The following is a 23,129-nucleotide window of genomic DNA, read 5'->3' on the forward strand; positions in this document are numbered from 1 at the left end:
CAGCGCAGAGCCCAGCCCACACCCCACTGCCCACGCCACTGAGCCCACTGCCTCTCACGTGGGCCAACGCTGCCTCCTTGGTTCCTGGTGCTCCCAGCTCTGCCGGTGCCCACCTCCGAGACTGGAGGCGCCTTGGGGCTTTGTTGTCTCTGTATCACACCGAGTGCAGCGAGATCCTGCTCCATGGGTGCCGCTCCTGGGTGCTGCCGGAGTGCAGATGAATAGCTATCTCCGGTCTTGGCACTGCCTGGCCAACCCCAGCAGCCAGTCACGAGCCTGTGGAAAGCCCGGCCTACGGCACTGCCAGAGCAGGGAAGAGAAGAGCCAGGAGTCTCCGCTGGATGCTGCGGCAGCCCAGAGTCAGGCGGGGCCGAGGCTGAGCCAAACCGAAGTGGAGCTAACTCCCAAGCATGCGTGGGTCCCCAGTCTCCATCTCAGAGGGCTGCTCTCAGCTCTGTGAGCCCCCTTGGCTGCTCGTGCAGCGCTGACCCAGCGGCGCCCTGGGGACACGAGTGCAAAAGCAGGCATCGTGTGGGTACCTGCGGTCTCCCAAGCAACAACACAGGACAGACGATATCCCCTGGGCTGCGCACACACACACGGGCATGGGCTGATGGCACAGCTTTCCTGGGAGGGTCTTTCTTGGGCAATCTGGTGCTGACTCAGCTCTCCGCGCTGCAACCCCTAACCGTGCTCAGCTCATCAACCGCTCACGGGGAGCCTCTCACAGTCATCGGGGCGGGGTGTCAAGTCTCTGCATGTGCACAGCTGGGATGGGACGGCGCCAGCAGGTTCCCAGTTACAGGGCAGCAGGTGGGCAGCCCAGCATTGAGCCAAGCAAAGGAAGTTAAAACGCGGCTTTCCAGAGCCCATCTGGGCAGCGTGCAGTCCACAGCCAGCCGGACGTGGGCTTTGGCAGCTCCCCACCCAGGGCCAGACAGCGGCACAGAGGGATCCCCACCCCAGAGCAGGCTGCCATGGGGGGTGGATAGAGAGGTCTCCCATCGGCTGTCAACGCTTATTTCCAGCTGAATCCTGCCATGCCGGATACTGCTGCCAAGGGCCTGGGAGTGTGGCACAAAGAGGAGCCAATAGGGAATTCAGCTGAATGCTCGGGTCAGTGCAGCTGGTCACTGGAAGATGCGCAAGCGGCTGCGGCTGGCTCGTCACTGCAGGGTTCTTGTTGCTCGCGAACAACAGGCTGCAGGGTTTGGCTGTTTGAGGAAGAATTTGTTTGGGGGGATAAAACAAAGAAGCCCAACGCCAAGACCCGGGGACCGACGCAGTCACCGCGCTGGGCGCCACAGAGCCACTGTCCCTTGAACAGAGGGATTCTGCTGCACTGGGCGGAGGCCAAGTAACTGGGCCGCCTCGGGCATGAGGCCATCGGTGTGTCGCTCACTCCCGGGTGAGCACAGTTGCTTCTGCCCAAACCACTCACACAGCTCGCAGAGGGCCAACTCCTACCCCAGCTCAGCACACCAGGGCATGGCAAGTGCCTCTGAATCCAGCCGCTGCCCCTCTGCCCCATAGCCCAGGCCCTGGCAGACAGACCTGGGCTCTTCCATCATTGCGGAGCACGCGGGGCTCGAGAAGGGCACCCCGCTGCCTGCCCTGGGAGGGGGGTCCCCTCCCCATCCGGGGGCCACCTCCTCTACCCCCACTCAGGCCAATGTGTCTTAATGACTCAAAGAAAGCCCTCTAGCAGGTAAGGGATGGTGCAATCTCCATGGCTCATTCAGTCCTTGGCCTCCTCACTGCAACGACCAACTAGGGTCCATTGCCCGAGGGCGCCCACAGAAACCTGGATCACATTACACAGGCCGAACCCTCATCAGGTGAGAACGTCATCAGGTGGGAACAACTGCTGGTCACTACTAACCCGACACCAGATTGGAACCAGCACCCTAGAGGGGAAAAGCCCCCATCCCATTCCCTGCCTCTGAGTCAGCCAGCCCCTGCCCTGGGGCAGGATCAGAGCCAGCACCCCTAGAGGGGAAGCCCCCGGTCCCCATTCTGCAGCCTTCCTGCCCTCCCACGGGATGATCAGGAACAGTGGAGCGTGTCTCAAACATGCTGCAAAGCCACACGCCCAATTGCTCACACACACGCAGCTTCCGGGGGATTAGCATGAACAACTGTATCCGTCACACCTGGATGACAGCATCTGAGAGCGTAACTAAGCAGCCCGCGCCTGGCGCAGCTCCTGGCAGGTACATCTGCTCCTCTGCTCACAGTGCCGCTCGCACGCCCACCCCACAACAGCGCAGAGCTGCAGGTCTGCTTGCCCTACAGCAGGATGCCATGGCCGACCCAGAGAGCACCCACGACAAGTCTGAGGGCAAAGAGCTGAACGGAACCTCTGCCCTTCCGTGCCAGCCCAGCACAGACAGATGCCACACAAAGGGGCACTCATGACACAGAGACTGCGACCCTCCCCCTTCAGCTGGCAGCCAGGTCCCACAGCACCTGGGCTCGGTGCCCAGGGGAAGCCAACGCTCCCCAAGACTGTCTTCCAGAACTCCGAAATGAAACCGGGCTGCTCCCGTTCGGGTCTGGCTCCCAGCTGCCCTGGGGTCTGAAGGGGGGTGTAGCAGGCTCAGGCCCAGGGGCTGGCAGGGAAGCTGCCGCTGGGTTTATGAATATTCACAGACTGCGCCACCAGTACCTTCCCCAGCATTCATTCATCCTCCCAGTGAAACCAGAGCTGGGGCCAGGGGGTTAACCCTTCCCCTGCACTGTTTGCACCAGAGTCATCAGGGCCCACAGCCCGTAGCCCACGGGTCAGAGCGGGAGAACCCAAAAGCAAAACAGACTGGAACCAAAGCCTGAAGCTTCCCAACTCTCCCCAGACTCTGGCAGGGGGTTGTCCAGATGCCCTCTCTAGGTCAGCCTGCATTTTAAGGGGCTCTCTGCTTCCCAGGGTGCCCATCGCATTTCCGCTTGCTCCTTATTTGGGGGATCTGCGAGGGCTGTTCTACCCAGCTCACAGAGGCCTGCTGAGCTGTCACCAAGCTTAGAGGAGAGACTGACACTGCCCCAAAGACCTTCCTAACGCTAATCTGATCCGTGATGCGGCCTCCCTTGTCCCCCACATGGATAACCTGCTGCATCCCCATAGCTTGTGGAGCGCCGGAGCAATCCTCGAGGAGCAAGGGAGGCCTGCTCGTGGTGCAGGAGCTGATAATACTTCACTGCAGTAGTGACCCCCGGCCCCCAGCGTCCTCTGCCCCAAAGCACTGCGCAGGGGCAAGGCAGAGCAGCCATGCGGCAGGGCAGCGTCCAGGATGTGGAGTGAGGAGTGACAGGGGAACTCAGGGAGGCAGGATCTCAGGGCAGTGCTGGGATGGAGCCTCAGGTTGTTTACAGTTCATTTAAAATAAACAAAGGAAAACCGGCCAGAGAACCTGAGCTGCTTTCAAGCCCCATGCCTCCCAATCATGAATTTCCCATGCAGCTATATCTGCACTGGACCGGCCCTGAGTCAGCGCTAGACCCCCAGGGCACGCTCTGCGACCAGACACCAATCGGGCCAGCTCGATAGGAAGTGCCCGAGGATGACCTGAGCAGCAGCAGCTTACAGCATGGGCCGAATTGCTAGCAGACCTTGGTGAGTCAGGTGCTCAGCTCTTGAGAAAACCTGCCCATCAGTGCCACCTGGCTGCTGCTGGGCACTTCTGAAAGCCTGGCCCTTGTCCCAGTCCCTAAGTAGGAGCTCAGCTCCTTCCAGAAATCAGGCCTATCAACCTAATTTGCAGAGGTGCTGAGCATCTGCCACTTGCATTGACTCTAACTGGAGCAGGGGTGCACAGCACCTCTGCGAATGAGACCACTGGCATTAACCCTGAAGCATGAGCCCTAGATCGCTAGCAGGACCCAGCTCACAGAGCCTGCTGTTCTCCCAGCGATGAGGCCGGCCATTTCCCTAGCGCTGGGCTCTGGTGCAGGGCAGCTCCACCCCAAGTCGGCGCTGCTCAGAGCGCTCTCTGGAGTGAAAGCTGCACTAAGTCTTTTGGACAATGCACTCCAGGGCTGTCACACTGCAGTTCTGCATGTTGCATCGCTCAGAAAAGCAATCAGGGTGGCCTCGGCCACCCCACCCCACCTTCCATCCTCTCCCTGAGCTGGCTTCCTCCAGAATCCCTGCTTTGGCTGGTGACCCAAGTTCTCTGTATTTGGGGTCTCCAGTGCCAGTGGGAAGAGGAAAGAGACCATCGGGCACAGGCCTGTGCCCGCTCTGCCCTTATCCTTGTCTGGCCACACCCAGCTGCTTGCATTTAGCTATCGTCTCCCTGCTGATGGCTCCACAGAGCTGCCCTTCCTCGCCCAGTCCTAGATCTGTGCCACCAGCACCCTGGTTGGCTTGCTAGGGGACGCATTGCACCCGTTGTTCCTCTGCCAAGCCCTGTCCAGGTCTCTGCCAAGCCCTGTCCAGGTCAATTGGAAGATGCCTGGCCCTCCCCTGCACGACAGCCAGCTCAAGACCACCCAAAGGAGTGTAAACACCTCGGGCAGGTGAAATCCCAGTCCCATTGAAGCCAGTGGCAAAATGAGTTGAGCTGGGGACAGATTTCACCCCATGTTTCCTCGTCCCCATGGGCTCAGGGCTGTTTCACGCAGCTGGAGCAATGGGCAGAGACAGGGCGATTCCACTCTCCAAGCAGTTTGGACTGACCAAAATTAATAGAAAGGGGGAAATGTTTAAACTAACCCCTTTCCCCCAGAAATACAAACTCGTTGCTATTCGTGCCAGGCTTTCAGAGAGACCCCTTCTGCAAAGTCAGGCCTAACGCAACTTGATAATATCCTTCTGAAAAGCTAAAGAGATAACTTGTCCCCAGGACTGTGGCATGCCGCACGCTGTAAAGCTGTTATCACATCTTCCAGAGGGTTAGCACCTGGCTCTCCCTACCACCCCCCATTCCCATTGTCTTCCTGCTAGGAGACTAATAACAAACTAGCTTCGGAACATATTGGTGGGACACACTAAAATCCCTGGGGTGTCTGGCGGCAGGGCACTATTCCCAGCCAACTTGCCACCACTGCCCGGCCAGAGCAGCCTGGATATTTTAGGCACATGCACACGCCGCCAGGCACAGGACATCACCACCACGAGGGACAGAACTGTTCTGCTCAGCTATAAACAACGGAAAGCCAGGCCTATCGGAGGAGCCGAGAGCCAGGCACAGACAATACGTCTGCAGTTTTCTCGTTAAACACAGTATTTATCAAAGGCTGCAGGGCCCCAGGACTGCAGCTCGGCATTTAGGGCCGGTTCGCCTGCCTGCGACCAGCAGCCGCGAGCTCTGAAGGGCCCTGATTCCTCTGTTTCCGCTGCCAACACTGTCCTCCCCTCCCCCGAACAGCCACCACAGGCCCATGCAGACTCAGGCCTCCATGAATCACAGCAGCTGTCCCTCCCACTCCTGCAACAGGGCATCGGGGACGGAGGGGGGAGGGGGCAGCCGGGCCTTCCCTCTTCCTCCATCAGTGGAAAGACAGGCCTGCCACAAAGCCATGCTTAGTCACAGGGCTGCCCTGCCTCCGCCCAGAGATACCAACACAGACAGGGCCAAAGAGCATTTGGCTGGGTCCCTTGGAGAGACTCGGAGCCAAAACAAATCCTGGCTCCAGCAGACTCAGCTCCAGCCAGCCGCTGCCCTCCTCCAGCTGCCCAGGAGCAAGAGAATTCAGCAGCGTTGGGCAAAGCTGCAGATTCAGGCCTGGCTGCTCCTGTGACCCACCAGGGAGACAGCAAACCCCTGGCCGGGGTACAGCAGCACTGCACCAGGGAATGCCATAAACCTGCCCAGAAATGCAGCAGGAGGCAGCCACACATGGATGTTGCATCCTCAGCATCTGTCCCCCGATGTCCTCCCACCCCGCAGCCACCATGAAAGGCCTTTTGCCTTCCCACCCATAACACCAGCCTCCTGCCTTCCTCACTTAGGTCTAGGAGGCAGCCATGCTGCGCAGGTAACCATGTTGGGGGGACCCGGTTATGAGCTAACACACCACTGTGCCCTGTGGTGTAGACAAGACCTGACAGCGTTTTAACCACGTCTCCAGCCAATCCCAGGGTCTGGATAAGCAGGGCTGCTGTCACACAGTTCAGGGACACAGTGAGCTCCCAGATCTCCACAGCAAGACGGAGCAGTGTCAGAGGACGGATGTGTTGTACCCAGGTTGCCCGACACTGCGGACGGCCTGGGAAAGCTGCAGAGATGGGTACTGTGGCACTCAGCAGAGACCAAACAGCTAATCACACGGATGCCAACCAAGCTCTGACTGGGGCTGGTGCAGCTCTGCCCTCAGCCACAGCAGGGGTATGAAGAGCAGCGACAGACAGGGCAGGGTGGGCACAGAATTCCCTGCAGGTGCCTGCTTTGGTTCTGGATTTCATGACCCAGCAGATGTGCCCCCTGCACCCTGTGTGCCAGGGGGCTGAAGCCGCTGGCATTGGGGAGGGGCCACCTGTGCAGGGTGGAAGAAACCTAGCGATGAGGGAGAACAAAATTAACGCCCCCTTCACCCCAACTCTGCTCCTGAAGGAAGGGGGGCCAGCATGCAAGAGGATGAGACCTGGGGGAGAGATTCAGTTGACCCGTGTTAGTGCCACCCCTCCTCAGGCCTGGTCCTTGCCCCTACCATGCGTCAGGGCTGGGGACCCGTGCCGGTGATGCCCCAGGGCAAAGGGAGAGGATAAGCAGGCTGGTCCTGGGGGAACACTGGTCTCACCCACAGCAGCCCCAATACCCCCTGCAGCTCAGTGGGGGACCAGACACATCCAGAAGCACCAAGATCTGTCCTCTCTGCACTGCACGACAGAGGCTGCTGCTGTCTGGAAAGGTCTTGTCAAGGGCAACTTCTATCTTGCAGCCACTTGAGTGAATCTAATTAGCTCCTAAGGGCTGCAGGCTTGGCTCTCTGTGGGCCTACTGAGACTATGTTAGCTCCTTTCCTCCTGCTCCCTAAAACTCCAGGGAGGGGGCACTGCCTTCCCCTGGACCCTCCATTTCAACTGGGTCTATCTGCCTGCCCAGCTGGGTGGCGAGGAGACCTCTCTGGAGAGCGTGGGGCCTGCCAAACTGCCCTGAGCTCTGCAAAACTGGGACGCCCACAGGAGCTGGTCGTTCAGCGGGACCCGTACCCCCGGGGGCACAATTCTCCCCTCACCCCACTCAGACTTGTCTGTGTCCCCAGAGTGACTCCTGATTTACGCTGGGATGGGCAAGCGCAGAATCAGGTCCCCTCTGGCACCATCTTCTACTCAGATGCCAATTCTCCTGGTGTAAATCACAGCTCCACACAGAGGTCAGTGGATCTGGCCTGTTCATTCCAATGGGAGCGGCACCCATCCACACCAGCTGGGGGGCCCAGACTGCAGGAGTCACTCCTGATTTGCGGAGCCCTGTGACTGTGCCCCAGCCCAGTTCAGTCACGTCTGGGCTGCAAACACTGCAGGGCGAGGCTGAGCTCCTGGGCCTAGCCTAAATTAGGACATCTCTGGGACCTGGCTCCAAGACAGCAGCCCTCTGCTCCTGCTGGGGAAGACTCCAAACCGCCCCCTGGAAACCCCCCCGCCTAGGACTGAATTCAGGGGTTTCTACCCCCACAAACTCCCTCCTCCCGGGAAGGGGTCTGAGCGCCCCCCTGGCCAGGCCAGAGCCCCCTCCAAGATCACCCCTCTCCCCGCAGCCGTGTGGCCCCCCAGCATAGAAAGCCCCTGGACAGGCAGGTTTGGGCGGCGGGGAGCGGGGCCCAGCCCCAGCGTGGCGCAGAGACCGGAAGGCCGCCCCCGGTTCTTCACACTCCGTTAGCTCTGCAGCCCGGCTGGGGGTCCCCGTCCGGCCCCGCTAGCCTGGGCGAGGGACTGTACCCAAGGCCAGCCGCCGTTTGCCCAGTACCCTCCCAGCCACCCCGATGCTCCAGCCCAGCCCGAGTCCCTGGGCCCGGCGCTGGGGAGGAATCCAGTTCAGAGCCGATGATCTCATGGCTCCTGGAGCTCAGGGAGGCGGCAGGCTGGGGGACCCCCCCCCCGGCGGGGAACTCCCCCATCTCCAGCCTGGCGCCCAGACACCGCCACGAGCTTCCCCTGCGAGCGGGACCGGGACCGGGACCGGGACCAGCCCTAGCCCCGCGCCGCGGCCGCTGGCAGGGGAGGCCGGGCAGCAGGGCCGGGAGCGGCCCCTCCCCAGCCCCCCTGTGGGGCTCGGGCTCTGGGGGGGTGGGGGGGCAGAGCCCCTGGCACGTCCCGACAGCAGGGGGCGGGGGGGGGGCATTTAACCGCAGAGCCCCACGCTGGAGAGGAGCGTGCGGGCGGCAGGAGAGGCCGGGGCGCGCCGCTCCCTGGCGAGGGGCGCACAATGGAGCGGGGGGGAGCCCTGGCGCTTCGCGGAGACCGGCCCCGACTTGATGCTGCTTTCGCCTGCCGGGCTGCAAACACCCCCCCCCCCCGGGGAGGAGGCTGGAGACCAACCATTGGGGGGAGGGGCACACAGTATCTCATGACCCCCCCAGTGCTGCCCAAAGGGCCCCACGCAGCTATTTACCTTGGGCTCGGTGCCGCATCGCCTCGGCCTCCCGCGCCGCCGGCCGCCTCTCCATGCCGTGCCGGGGAGGGCGCTGCTCGCTCTGTTGTGGTTCCCCCCCCCCCGCCCCGGTGTTTTAAAACCAGCCACACAGCAGCGGGATCGGCGACGAGTCAGTCACTCCTCTGCCCCTTTTCCGCCTGGCTCCGCCGCAGGCTCATCCCGCCCCGGATCCAACCCAGCCCCTTCCAGGGGGAGGGGGGGCGGTATCAGCTCCGGCTCATTCCCGGGCCCCCCGCGGAAACACCACGCGCCGCCCCGGGGTGCAGGACCCCGCCGCCGGCGGTGAAAGGGACGCGGGGCCCCGGGGCTCTCCAGCCCTGGCCCGGGGGGTGCAGCCCGGCTGGGAGCTGGGGGGGGGGGCTGCAGGACTGGGCCCGAGACGCCCCCAGGCAAAGGACCCCGCGCCCCCCGCCAGCAGCTGATGGGGCAGCAGCGAGCCCCGGCGCTATTGTACCGCCGCCAGCCCGGTCCCTGCCCGGACTCCGGGGGAGGCCCCTACCATGCCTGCCCACCCAGCCGGGAGGGGGGTCTCTGCCTCGCCCCGGGAGAGGCCGGGAGACCGGGGGACGCCTGCTCTGGGACGCGGGGTGGCCAGGAATCCTCTGCCCTGCGCCGAGGGCCGGCGCGCCCCGGCCTGCGCGCTGGGTGCCCGGCGGGGGAGAGCCGAGGGGCCCGGGCAGCTCAGGCTTCCCCCTGCCTCTTGGTCGTGTCCAGCAGCGCGCTGAGACTATCTAGGGAAAGTTGGATTCTTTGGCGAGCCGCGGCTGGTGACTCACTTAGGAAAGAAAGAAGGGGCAGGAGCAGCCGGGCGCCAGCTGGGAGCAGGGAGGGGGGCTCCCGTCCTGGGGGTACCCGGCCGGGGGATGCTGGGAGCAGGGAGGGGGGCTCCCGTCCTCGGGGTACCCGGCCGGGGGATGCTGGGAGCAGGGAGGGGGGCTCCCGTCCTGGGGGTACCCAGCCGGGGGATGCTGGGAGCAGGGAGGGGGGCTCCCGTCCTCGGGGTACCCGGCCGGGGGATGCTGGGAGCAGGGAGGGGGGCTCCTGTCCCGGGGGTACCTGGCCGGGGGATGCTGGGAGCAGGGAGGGGGGCTCCAGTCCTGGGGGTACCCGGCCGGGGGATGCTGGGAGCAGGGAGGGGGGCTCCTGTCCCGGGGGTACCTGGCCGGGGGATGCTGGGAGCAGGGAGGGGGGCTCCAGTCCTGGGGGTACCCGGCCGGGGGATGCTGGGAGCAGGGAGGGGGGCTCCAGTCCTGGGGGTACCCGGCCGGGGGATGCTGGGAGCAGGGAGGGGGGCTCCCGTCCTGGGGGTACCCGGCCGGGGGATGCTGGGAGCAGGGAGGGGGGCTCCAGTCCTGGGGGTACCCGGCCGGGGGATGCTGGGAGCAGGGAGGGGGGCTGCAGTCCCGGGGGTACCCGGCTGGGGGATGCTGGGAGCAGGGAGGGGGGCTGCAGTCCCGGGGGTACCCGGCTGGGGGATGCTGGGAGCAGGGAGGGGGGCTCCAGTCCTGGGAATACCCGGCCGGGGGATGCTGGGAGCAGGGAGGGGGGCTCCAGTCCTGGGGGTACCCGGTCCAGGGATGCTGGGAGCAGGGGGGTCCCTCAGTCCTGGGGTGAAGTAGTTTGCCTGCCTAGTCTGTGCATTCCCCTCCACGCCTGCCCTGGCTGTCTTTACTGCCCGCCTGCTGCCGGCTGTCCCACTGTCCCTGTCACCAGCTGCAGCAGGGCTCCGGGGCTCATGACACACAGCACCTGCCAGGCCAGTTTGTTGCATTGGCTGGAGTTTGAATCATCCTGCAGAGACACTGGTTTCCCAACCAGGAGTCACCATCCCCATTTTAATCCTTGCCTCTCCCTTGTCAAATCCTCTCCCCTCCCGGCTCCCCTTTCCCCAGCCTGCAGGCGGTTCTGCAACCAGCCACTCACTGAGGGTCCTATTCTGACAGCACTGACCTTACCCCGCTTTTCCCTTCTATGAGGGGAAGGGAGATGGGACCTTTCCTTCCCACCTCAATGTGCTCGTTCACTGATGCAGCGCCTTCCCTCCCCCAGGAGCCCAGGGTGCTCCGCAGCCACCCACTGTTCTAAACTCAGCCCTTTTGTCTGGCAAAATCCTTTGGCCTGAGAAGGGTGATGGGGATCAGGGCCTGTATCTTTCACCCACCACTGCAATGCAGCCACCTCTGAGGCAGCCCCCAGTGGCTAGCAGCAGGGAGCTCAGGTTTGTGTCTCCCCAAAGGCTCCCCTACCTGTGCAGCACACCCTGGTGTTGGGTCTTGCTACCAGCTGAGCCTGCTTCTTGCTGGGGCCACCGGGGCTTATGCATGGCGAGTTGTGGTGCTGTCACAAAGGCCCAGAGAAGAGAGGTCAAGGTAGGTGCAACATGCTGCTGAGGTGACCAGGCTGGTCAGTGAGGGGAGCAGGGAGTAAACCCACAACTCGAGTGCACCAATAATCATCCTGTCCACCCCAAAGGGGGAAGGGACTGCTCCAGGTAGCAACTGGATGCTGGACGTTTGTCCATGCTAGGTCTCCTGCTTCCAACCACAACCTAGTCACAATTGTGGCTTCCCACACTGAGTGGAGGCCACAAAGCTCTAAGAGGGGCCGATGGACACAGCTGGCTCAGGGGATCATCACAGGAGGTAAGGAGCCAACATCACTGACCCAAGTACACACCGGGTCAGCAGCAGCCTGAAGTTGTTACCATGTGATGGCTGTTTGGCGGGGGACCCTGCATGCAATGAGCTTCATGGGTCTCAGTCCCCTTACTAGTGGGACAGGACTAAAACCTCCCCCACAATGTCACCCACCCCCTTGTTGGGGCTGGTGGTTGGGTCCTGAAGACGTGCAGGGCCTAAACGAGAGCTTGTGCTCAGCTCTTTTAATTAGTTTGCAGCTAACACGATGCTGCATGCTAGTCTAGATGCTCCCGGACACATTTCTGGTCATGGTTATTAACTCAAGTTAAAACAGGAGCAGAGTCTCTCCTGCAGCTGTGCCTGGGCCTGCACCGGAGAGGAGAGGGTTCAATCCAGCACGAGCACCTCTCAAACAGGTAGAGGGAGCATCACCAGGCTCTCCAGCTGGCCCCCTCACACCCAGTCTAGCACTTGCTGGGCAAGTGCTTTGGAGCCCAGAGTCTCCTTCCAGTTCAATGGCTCTGCTCTGCCGTGCCCTGCCATGCCACCAGTACAGGATGTGGGGGGGGTGGGGGGGTGGAGCAGGGTCATTGAGGGAGGTGGGACTTTAATGAAGCATCTCCTGCATGTCATTTGCTGCAGCCCAGGGGTCAGATACTTGTTGGGTGTAAATCACTGACATTAAGGGGGTGACAGATTTGCACCAGCTGAGGCTCCGGCTCAATAAGCCTGACTCAGTGGGCACCATCCTGCACACCCTGTCTCACACAGCTTGTCTCTGACTCGGGCAGGGCTGTTTGCACCAGGAAGGGATGCTCACGTGAGCAGAGGTTTTGCTGGCCCCACGCACACTGCTGTGGGTGGACACTCCCAATGGCGCTGTATAACAGTTGGCTAGAGAAGAAGCCACCTCCGCTACGTTCTGCTGGCAGAACCTCATTACCCTCACTGGAATCCAGCCAGGAATGTGCAGAATAAAGTGAAAGATTAAAAAAAACAAACCCACCTACTAGCCCCTTAAATCTGTATTTTGAAGCCGCCAGTGGCTCAGTGGGATTAGCCTATTGATTGTGTTGCAGGGGTAGGGCGGTGCTCAATAGGCCGCTTGCCTGGCCCGGGGAATCGTTAGATTCAATACATTGTTCCGCTAAACTGCCTGTGGCTCTTTGAGGTTAGATTATCAACTGGCAGCATTGTGGGGGGATTAGCAGCATCTCGCTGGGGACTGCAAATTCCGGTGTTATTTGCATGTTTAAGGAAGGGCTCTGGTGCGAGCACTCGTATGTGCGGGCAGGAATCCGGCAGCAGGGAGGAGCTGGGAGAAGATGCGGAAAGCAGCCCAAGGGGGCCTGGGCAAGGCGGATGGTGTGACCGGCACGGGGATGCAGGGACATGGCCTGCTGCTGCTTGGGGTGGGGCGGTCAGTGCTCAGTAGCTGGTGGCTGCACCTGTTTGTGTGACAGGCCCTGCTCTGTGGTTCAGGGCTTCGCTACCCAAAGGGGTCTGCAAACATAGAGGCCTCAACCACCATTATCACATGCTCACCGCCGTGGTCAGAAGCTGCAATGAGGAATAGACTGGAGGGAACAGTCCCTTCCGGGAGAGGGAGCTGATGGGGCTTCCTGGTCTCTAGCCTCTGGGATCAGCCCATTGCCCAGCAAAGTGCATCCTTCCTTTAGCCAACTAGCTGCCCATCAGCTAGGAGTAATAAGGAACTTTGCCTCTAATTCAATCTTCTGTCCTCACCCTGCCATCACCCAGAAGAGTGGGGCCTTTAAATGCACCCCATAGCAGGGCACTGTCTGGATCTAAATCACATTCTCTCTATCTAGCTCTCAGAGCCAGGCTGGCTGTTTCAACCCACCGCCAGACGGGTTTCCCAAACCCTCCCCTCTCTGGGAATGCCAGGAGTGACTCAGGGGCCAGGGAGCCTGGTGGCCCCAATGAGCTGGCTCACCCGGGGCCAGTTTGGCAAGAGCAGGAAGTGGAGGGCCGCGCCCAGAGTGCTGGGAATGGAACACCTGGCAGCCGCCCGTTCAGAGGATCGGCCCCCCAGATCCCAGTGGGTGGCACTCCACCTTGGCTCCATGTAGACCAGAGCATGCTGAGATCCAGCCCTCTTTGCCATAGGAGGGAGAGGAGGCCACGAAGCTGAGCACCAGGAGGAGGTGGCTGTCACGGAGTCCCTGGGCGATGCTCTGGAACTGCTCCCCATGAAGCCAGTCAGGACTCTGGGGCAGTCGCCTTTCTGTGAGCAGCCTGTCTTCAGGACACGCATCTCACACAGCTTCCACCTTCCTGGGTCTGACCTCGGAGCATTCAGCATCCTCTGCCCCTCCGTGCGCTTCCCCCCAGCGAGTCCGCTCAGGCGGGGCTCCTGGGGAAGCCAGAGGGTCCTGCACCCCAACTTCGCAGTCAGATGTGACTCTCAGCCAGCCAGTAAAACAGAAGGTTTATTAGACGACAGGAACATGGTCTAAAACAGAGCTTGCAGGTGCAGAGAACGGGACCCCTCAGCTGGGTCCATTTTGGGGGGCAGTGAGCCAGACAACCACGTCTGCACTTCACTCCATGTCCCAGCCAGCCCCAAACTGAAAACCCCCTCCAGCCCCTCCTCCTCTGGGCTTTGTTCCTTTCCCGGGCCAGGTGGTCACCTGATTCCTTTGTTCTCCAACCCTTCAGCTCTCACCTTGCAGGGGGGGAAGGGCCCAGGCCATCAGTGGCCAGGAAACAGGGTGTCGGCCATTCTCTGTGTCCAGACCCCTGCACACACCTGCCCTCTAGGGCTCCGCAAGGATCATACACCCTTACTCCACCCCCTAGATACTTAAGAACTGCCTAGGGGAAACTGAGGCACCCCCACACTATTCAGAGGAAACATTAAGAACAGTCCCACTTCGTCACAGTGGCATAAAGTGCTTCCTGATGCAGCAGAGCCTGACCCACGGGCGCAGCCAGCCCACGCGGCAGGACAGGCTGGCGCGGGACAGAGCCCATCCAGCCTGTGCTCACCAGGAGTCCTTCCTGGGCTCAGCTCCTTGATACATTGGCGCTGGCAAGGCTGGTCTCGCCCATCAGGGCGATAAAGACACTGGCTCTGAGGAGTAGCTTGAAGAGGGAGAGTGGCAGGGAGGCAGCAGTGGGTCGTGGGGAGGATTCCTAGGCTGAGCTCCTAGCCCAGGGCCAGCTCCGCTCTGCCTGAGCCCAGCACTTGGCATCCCCCGTTCCCAGCCCTGGGACTTTTCGCCCAGCTCAGCACAGTGCCAAGGTTTCCCCGAACCCCATCTGGCCTCGCTCTCCTGGCTGACTCTGTCCCGGGGAATGCTGTACGATGGAAGGAGAAAAGGAGTACTTGTGGCACCTTAGAGACTAACCAATTTATTTGAGCATGAGCTTTCGTGAGCTAGAGCGAAGGGAGCCATGCGACCTGACCCTGGAGAGGGGCAGCTGTGTGCCAGGAGTGTGCGGAGCTCAGGCACAGAGCCTGGGGGGAGCTGCGCAGCTCCCAGCCAGCCTGTGCCCCCCGCAGAGCCCCTGGGACAGCAGGAGACAGATGCTAAGGGGCTCACACAGGCCCCTGCTGGTGGGTTCAGGGGGTGCTCCCAGCATCAGGAGCAGGACAAACAACGGGACAGGACCCTCCCTCACCACGTGCTGGCATCACGCTCAGAATAAACCTGCAGACACGCGGAGCAGGAGGGGGAAATCGGCCCCAAATATCCAGGGGGCAATTGCCCAGCGGCCCTGCTACCAACCGGTCCCCTACCCACCAGTCAAAGCTCCAATGCCCTGCTGGCTGGGGCACGTAGGGGCACGGCAGACTCGGGAGGGCAAACAGCAGCCACTCGGGATGGGGACTCTGCTTTCCAATGCCCAGTGGTGGCTCACAGGGTCAGAGAAGCTCCAGGCCGAGCAGGGCAGGATTGTTCCATGCGCCCAGCCTGGCTCAAAAGGAGGAACCCTCCCCCACATACCAAGAAAGGCTGGATAGCTACCGCCTTTGCCCAGCCAGCCCTGGCTTCAGCCACTGGCTCTGCCTGACTGAGTGGCCCAGCGAGCCACTGTGTTGTCACTCCCCTGCTGGGGGTCTCCGGCAGCCCCACGCCCTTTCATTGCCATGACAAATGCCATCAGACAAGGGACCCCCAGCAGAGCCCAGACAGGGCTGCTCAGCAGAGACCCCGTGGGCGGCCATGGACAAGGCAGCCAGGCAGCTCTCAAAGGCATTTTTGCTTGGTGAGGCAATGGCACCTGTGGAGGGGTCATTCAGGGACACAATGGGAGCAAGGAGACCCCTCCCTGCACCTCCAGAGTAACCCCCCAACTGCCCCTGCGATGGGGCTTTGTGTTCCCCCAGCCACAATCAGAGGGACAGGGATCGGGTGGTGCTCTGGGATTCTCCAGCCGCCCTCAGCCTGGGGGTTGCCAGCCTTGGGGCAGGGGTCCTTCCTTCCCCCTTCTCTGCTGCCAGGCTGACTTGGATACACTGAGCTTCTGGGCCAGTGGGGGCTGCTGGGAGGAATGGGGGGGGGAGGGGGATTCGAGGCACGATGGCTCAGCTCTCACATGGGGTCTACTAGGAATCAAAGCAGATAGTGGGGGAGGATGTAAAGCAGCTGCTCCCTGCTAGGAATGGGCTCAGCTCCCGCCTCAGGGGCAGGCTCCTTGCTGGATGCAGGCTCAGCCGCGCCTAGGGCTGTCGCTGCCCCCATCAGAGTGGGGCAGGAGACCTGGCATGTCACAGTGCTGCTCACACCCGCTCTGCGTCCCCGGGCCCCGAGGACAGGATCATCTGCCTGACCTCTTGCTGACCCAGGGCCTCACTCTTCCACTCCCTCCTCCCCCAGGCCTGGTCCAGCTCCTCTCTCTGGATTCAGGGCCCCAGCCAGCCCCACTTCCCTTAGCATCCCCATAATGCACTCCCCCCACCCAGAGACTCCTTCTGTATGCCAGGGGATAAGGAGCCTGGGCAACGGCGGAGTGTGTTATGGAAGGGTCATGGGGGTGCTTCCCTGTCATGGTTCCAGCTGAGCACCCCCTCTTAGCCACTCACCGGCCTGCTAGGAGAGGAGCCAGACTCTGGATCCTGGGTGTTTTAAGCTTCTGCAGTCTGAACAGAGTCCAAGCACTGTTCCTAGGAGAGGGCCTCTGGGCACACTCCTGGGGTGCAGATCTTCTGTCCAGCACCCCGTCCTGAGAGCTGTGGCCATGCAGTCCACTGCCGGGCCCCTGGAGCCAGGGCTCGTCCCTCAGACTCCTCCGAGAGCTGATACACACCCTCTATACCAGAGCCCCACCCAGGAGCCTGCTGCACGGCCTCTCCAGCTGGGCATGTGGTAGGCATCAATGCCTCACACGCACTTTGCACCAGACTCTGAACCACCGCTGCTCTTTAATTAGTAGTACCAGAAATACACAGAGCTATGCAAACATCATAAACCCTACCTGCATTTCCCTGCCTCAGTTTCCTCCCCACTCCAGAGCATTCTTTGGGCTGGGGTCAGGATCCTCCGGCCAGTCAGGGTCCTCCTGCTGCAATGTGTGGCTTGGGTTGCGAAACAAGCTTCTCCCGCCAGCTCGCCTCCTCTGACCTTGGCTAGCCTGCGCCCATCCTCTCTCCTGCCCCACGCTTCCTGGGGGGCTGTTAGTCTGCCCCGACTGCCTTCCTCAGCCTGCCAACTCCGGCCTTCTCAGGGAGAGGGAGCTTCCTTCCTCCTAGGTCCTCTCTCTTCAGCTGAGCACCCCAGCTCCTTATCAGCTTAGCTCCCCCTCCTCAGGCCAGGAGGCAGTTAGTTCCTCAGCCCCCCCAGGTGTGGGGCATGACTAATTGGAGTTCTTTTCCTTGCCCAGCAGGTAATGGGGGTTAAGCCCCATCACTTCCTTTTATAACCTTTCAGTCCCTTGGTCCAGTGACTCCTGGATCCAAGTCGACAGATGGTCACCAGACCCTCCCAGGAGGCTTCCTTGCCCGGTGCCTTCTCCCCTGGCAGACCAGTTCCCCTGGATGGGATCCAGTCTCCTGCCTGGCATGTGTGTTTTAGAACAGAGGAGCATCCCACATTAACAACCCTCTACCCGTCCCCTTGGAATTTCAGTCCAACATGGAGGTAACAACAAAGGCAGCTAGCTCCCTCCCCCTTCCCAGTGGTCTTGGCAGCGCAGGGTGAGTTGTGAATCTCACAGAGAATTCATACACGCAGCTCCCCCCTCCCCCCCCCTGTCACCTTTCCCTTTCCCCAGAGACAATGTGAGGCCAGCCGGGTCCCCTTCCCTGTGCATGAGGCAGCCTGGGGTCCTCTGCCTTGGCAGTCCGTGTGTGATCTGCCACCGGACCGGCACTCCTGACTTCCTCGCCAGACAGTATTTCAGAACCCACTAAATCCTCCCCAGAACAGTGGCTGTCCCTGTTATTTCTGGCCCTGTTCCTGGCCGGGTGGTGATGTGACACAAAGAACCACGTTCCCCAAGCTGCCCTTCTCCTGCACCGTTCTCTGCCCCACTGGCCTGTGGGTCTCTGGAGCATCAGTCCCCAGAGAAGTGGGATTCTGGTTACTCTGGGAACCGTCATTCTGAAAACGCCCAAGTGGAAAACTACAGTGTAGCAAGAGCGAAGAGGAGCAAGTACACAGAGCCCTCCACGGCCCAGGACGGTCAATACGCTTGTATAATAACCTCAGTGTGTATTGACCGCTCCTCGGCAGATTGAGTCACTGGTTTTTTGCTCGTTCCTGTGGATACTGGAAGCAACCAGCCTCCCAATCCTTATGGAAAAATCTATGAGTTAATTATGATTGTGTCTGCACGTGCTAAGCTGGCCCGATAGAGAGCCCCTAGCCCTCAAGGCAGAGACAGCGTGTTCCTCATTCTCCTCTGCTCCGCGGGCAGAGCTCAATCACAAGGCAGCTTGACCTTGAGACCTGGGAGGTGGTTGCCTCTGGGCGGGGGGCGGGGGTATGTGCAGGGGTTATAGGCAAAGTCCCCCCTGCGTTTCCCAGTGGGATCTGACTGGGAAGATGGGGATATGATCCCAGAGGCAGCTTTGCAGGTGGATCGCTGCTCCCGCTCCGGGCCCCTGGAATGCTGCAGTCTGCTGGAGATGCGGTGGGTGCACAGGTGCTCAGCACCCATTGTTAATTAGTGGTTGCTAGGTGCCCCGTGCCTCCAGGTGCCAGCCAGCCAGTGAGAGCATGCGCTGATGGGGTGACCCGTGGGTCTCTGCTGTGAATTGGCCCAGTGCCGTGCCAGCAAGGCCCCTGCAGGAGCACTGCAAGGGCCGAGCTCTGCCACGGGACAGGCACCGAATTGGGATGGATTCGGGGAACAGATCAGACACAAGGTGGCTCGAGCTGCCAGCCCAGGCTGCGGGTACTCATGTCGCTGAGTTGTGGCTTTGGGCTGAGCCTGGCGGTCCTTGCTCACGCAATCCGTGTGTGCCAGCAGGATCAGGGGACGCACTCAGGGAGAGCCTTTGTGGTCGGTGCTTTATTCATATGGAGCTCTGCTCTCTCCTGGTCGCCTCCTGCCGACGCACTCCTGAGACACCGGAGCTGGCCATGCCAGAGCCTGGGACACAGCTCAGGTCCGTAAAGGGGGGCTGGAGGGAGCGCAGGGGCAAAGGGCCTCTTCCCCTCCCTAGCCCTCAGCAATCAGGGGGAGTGGCTCCCAGCCTCGCCACAGATGCCCCAGGGACAACCCCACTGCCCCCACACACAGGAGTCTGCCTCTATGGCTGTGCTGTCTCATCAGAAGCGTTGAAGCAAAGTCTCGAGCCGCCTGATGAACTGGGCACATTGGCTGGTCCCTGGCCTTGCGCTCTAAGCCAAAGACAAACAGGGAGGAGGTCAGGGCAAATAGCAGGCGGTGCTGAGATCATCGAGCAAAGTACTCGCTAGGGCTCTCCCGCTTTGGCCTGCCAGTGCCTAGGGGCTGCTGGTCCCTCTCCTCTTGCAGCCAGCACCCAGCTGAGCCCCTAACATGCAAACAGCTCCATCCCGGAGCCACCCAGAGCTGCTGACAAATATCTAGTTCTGTCCTGGCTTTATGGCACAGCAAAGCTACCTCTTCTTGAAACTGGGGGCTCCTTGCTCACAGTCTCAGGCTTGCTGGTTCGCTACCCAGGGCACAGTACCTCTCCCCCATACACAGAGTTCTGTCCTCTTAGATTCCAATTCCCCCACGGCCTGTGGTTCCCTCCTTCCAGCTCATGGTACGTTACTGCAACCGGAGGCTGTGATTTCAGTTGAACACGTGCTGAGCACAGACCTGAGGAGTGCAGCCCATCATCACAGCTATCACTGTCCCTTTCATCCCTGAGCTGGGGGATAGATAGATAGATAGATAGATAGATAGATAGATAGATAGAGTGGATGGGGATGGATAGATAGATGGGGGGGTGTATGGGGATGGATAAGATGGTGTGGGGGGATAGATAGACAGGGGGGTGGATGAGGATAGATAGATAGCTAGAGGGGTAGATGGGGATAGGTAGATAGAGGGATGTATGGGGATGGATAGATGGTGTGGGGGATAGATAGACAGGGGGGTGGATGGGGATAGATAGATGGTGTGGGGGATAGATAGATAGACAGGGGGGTGGATGGGGATGGATAGATAGAGGGGTGGATGGGGATAGATAACAGTGACTGGGTGGCTGCTGCTGTGGGTTCTGCTCTGCCGTAGCCTCAGTCAGGGCCGTGGCGAGCACCCAGTTGCAGTTGTGGGTGGCTGGGAGGCCGAGTCACTCCTGGCGTGTGAGTTTCACCGTGAGTGTGGGGGACAAAGGGACCAGCTGACGGGCTGGCCGCTCCTACCCCACCCCGGCGTGGCCACACAACCACCTCTGTGATGACGCTGGGCGGCACCTGTAATTAGCATCTCGGTGTGATCTCATCATGGCCTGTGCGGGAAGCCAGGGTGCCAGCCTTCCTGGGCAAAGCTTACAGCAACGACATTAGCTCCGCCAACTTCTCCCTCAGCTCTCGGAGCTGGGCGCTCTCCCCCATCCAGCGGGCGGGCGAGCCGGCCCAGTGCCCAGCGGCCCTGCCCTGAGAAGGGCACCTGCTCCCTCTGGGCCATTGCCAGCTGAATGTTCCCCAGTGCTCCAGGGCTTCTCCAGGGCTGGGGGAGGGGATCATGTCTGTCAGGGCCTGGAGTTGGGCTGGAGGGATCCCAGAGCAGGCCCTGGCTACTCCTTGGCCCCGATCCAGCCTGGCGTGCTCCCTACTCCTTGTCACCAGACCTCGCAATCGTTGCTGGCCTCCAGCCTGACACCCCTTGTCCACCGCCCGGGGGAGCGGCTCCCTGCACAGCAGGGACAGTGCATCTCTTGGGATCTGCGGCAGGGCCGGTGCCCTCAGTCTCGGTGACTCTGCCCTGCCTTTGCTCACCTGGGGTCCATGGCTCAGCATCTCTGCCCAGCGTGAATTCCCAGCACATTCAGCTCAGGCAGGGTACCCAGAGCTGGTGTTACTGGCCCAGTGCGGGGGGAGGGGGGTTTGGTGGTACCCGAGTATTGCCCTGCAGCTGGCATGGCAGGAGCCTGGCTCAGAACTCTGCTTCGCCCTATGGCTCTACCTGCTTCTCGAGCCCACGGTGCCCATCAAGCTCCCAGGGCACCCTTGTCCCTGGAAGGCTGGGAAAGGACCCCAGCAGGTAGGCAGCTTGTATGACTCCCCAGAGCCAAAGGCAGCAGCTGGAAATGCCAGGGTTTATTTTCAGTTTGCTGGCGGAACAGATGCTGGCGGGAGTGACACACAGACACACAAATTCACCCAGAGACAGACCCTCCAAAACACTTGTGCACCCACGTGCATACACGTTCATGCACCCACATTTGTGGGTGCATCCACACACCCAGTGCTAGTCACACAAACAGCTGGTCACAGCCACACACACACCCCATTTCCTGTCACTCTGGAGGAGGGGCAGCTCTGTGGCCGGCTGCACTCAGATGCCCTGGCAGTGCGGTTGGCTGACTGGTTTCTCTGGGGCGAGAGCAGGTTTGGGCTGCAGGGCCAGACTGACCCAGTCCTCAACCCACACTCCCCCATGCCCCTCCTGCAACACCCCTGAGCCCTCTGTCCAAGCATCACTCCCCGCCCCAACCAGCTGGGCAGCATTTGCCGTGTGCCATTAAGCAACTTCCATGGCACACCCCAGAGGCAGCTGCACTTCTGTGGGGGAGATGAAGGATCCCTCGGCAGCCTTCGACAGCGCCCAGAGAGAGCTGGGCAGCACCCCGGGCCGCTCAGATGGAAAGTGCCATAGAAGGGCCGGCTCCATCCCAGGAGCAGCATCTACCTCCACCATGTGGCCCCCAGTGCCGCTGATCCCTGCGTGGCACTGTACAGCCCTGTGGGGACCCAGCCCCAGGAGTCTGGGGACAGCTGGGCAAGGAGCCCCGTCCTCACCCCAGCCCTGAGCCATAAGAAAAGTCACAGGGGCTAAGAGATCAGCCACATGCCTGCACGCACTGGGGTCTGTAGCCCTCACCCTTGGGAATGTCCCTGTGGCAGGGAGCAGAGGCCAGTGTTGTGTGAGATGGGGCAGGCCTGACCTGTCCCCACATGCAGCCTGCCACAGAGGGGATGGGGGCATCCATGGAGCTGGCCACTGCCTGGTCCCAGCTGCTCCTGCCAGGAAGGGCACTGCACCGCCTGGGATGCAGAGCACAGAGCTGCAACCCTCTTGGTGCCGCCCTGGCATTGTCCCGCCAGCAGCATTGGCTCTGGGCACAGAGCCCACCCCGGGCAGGCCCAACCCTTTGGCAAGGGCTGCGCCGGGTCCCCTTCATTGCCCTGCTGCGTGGAAGGCAGAGCTGGGTCCATGCTCGCTTGAGCCCCGCAAGCAGAGATAGGGAGGGCCCTGCTCCATCCTTCCCCTGCAGACAGGACTGAGGCTGGTGCGAGCCGGGTTCTGACTCCCTGTGGCTCAGCCCAGACCCTGCTCACAGCTGCTGCCGCTCAGACGCTGCCTCAGTAAGGTGCAGAGCTGCAGAGGGAGCAGCCGCGGAGGCAGCGGGGCTGGGGAATGCCCACACCGGGTGCCAGAGCTATGAATTGTCCCCCCCATGCCAGGGGCCAAACTGCTGCCCCATGGCATGCCCCAAATGGTCTCCCCTGACCCAGTGCCCAGCTCCAGAACTGCCTACGCCCAGCATGCCCCCCCCCCGCTATCACAGAGAAATCAAAGGAGGGCGGGGCTAGGGAGAGCCGTGTGTGCGCGGCGTGTGCCTGGGTGCACACGTGTGTATTATGTATCGCAGGAATGGGCGTGCCAGTCTTGGTGACCACACAGCCAGCCCCATCCATCCCTGCCGTGCCCTGAGCCCCTGGGGGCAGCCCTACCCTGGTGTGGCACTCCCAGCTCCCATGCCCCCTGGCTCTGGGGAGGTGCACGTGGCCCGTGACTGAGTTCCGGCCTGGCCCCTTTCCCCTTCCTGCTGGGGCTTGCTGACCTCAGGCAGCTGCGGGACTCCCCATCCCTTCCTGCCCATTGTGTGTGTGTGTGGGGGGGGGCAAGCTGCCAGGTGGAAGGGGGGGAGCCAGCGTGGTTTGTCATCCCCCTCCCCCCACACATCCACCCCCCCTGCCCTCTGCCCCCACATCCTCCATCCTCCCCCTGCACTGTTCACCTCCCCCCAGCACAGTCCCCGTGTCCATCCCTCTCCCACATGTCCCCTACCGCCGGACTGAGCCTGGTAACTCATTTCACAAAGGGCGCTGAGGCCAGCTCTTGGTTCCCCTGCCCTGGGCTGGCCTGCAGGGCTCACCCAGGCAGGAACAGCTCCTTGCCCGGTCCCTGAGCCAGCCAGCCCCTGCGCTGGTGGGACCCAGTAGCCTGCCAGTGCCCCTCTATGCAGCCACACAGGCGGAGGCTGCCCAGGGGAACTACTCCT

At 61.5% G+C, this 23,129-nt stretch overlaps 1 protein-coding gene across 2 annotated transcripts in view; it reads right to left on the reverse strand.

Annotated features, from left to right (window-relative positions):
* MAP7D1 (MAP7 domain containing 1) overlaps positions 1–9,298 on the reverse strand; it is a 38,027-nt gene extending 28,729 nt beyond the window's left edge. For both annotated transcript variants that reach the window (XM_048825708.2, XM_048825707.2), the window contains exon 1: positions 8,553–9,298. In XM_048825708.2, the coding sequence (XP_048681665.2) occupies positions 8,553–8,607 (55 nt within the window). In that variant the 5' untranslated portion in view covers positions 8,608–9,298. The remainder of the gene's footprint in view (positions 1–8,552) is intronic.
* Between the last annotated feature and the right edge of the window lie 13,831 nt (positions 9,299–23,129).

The sequence above is a fragment of the Caretta caretta genome, chromosome 19 (assembly GCF_965140235.1).
Source record: "Caretta caretta isolate rCarCar2 chromosome 19, rCarCar1.hap1, whole genome shotgun sequence".
NCBI classification, from domain to species: Eukaryota; Metazoa; Chordata; order Testudines; family Cheloniidae; genus Caretta; species Caretta caretta.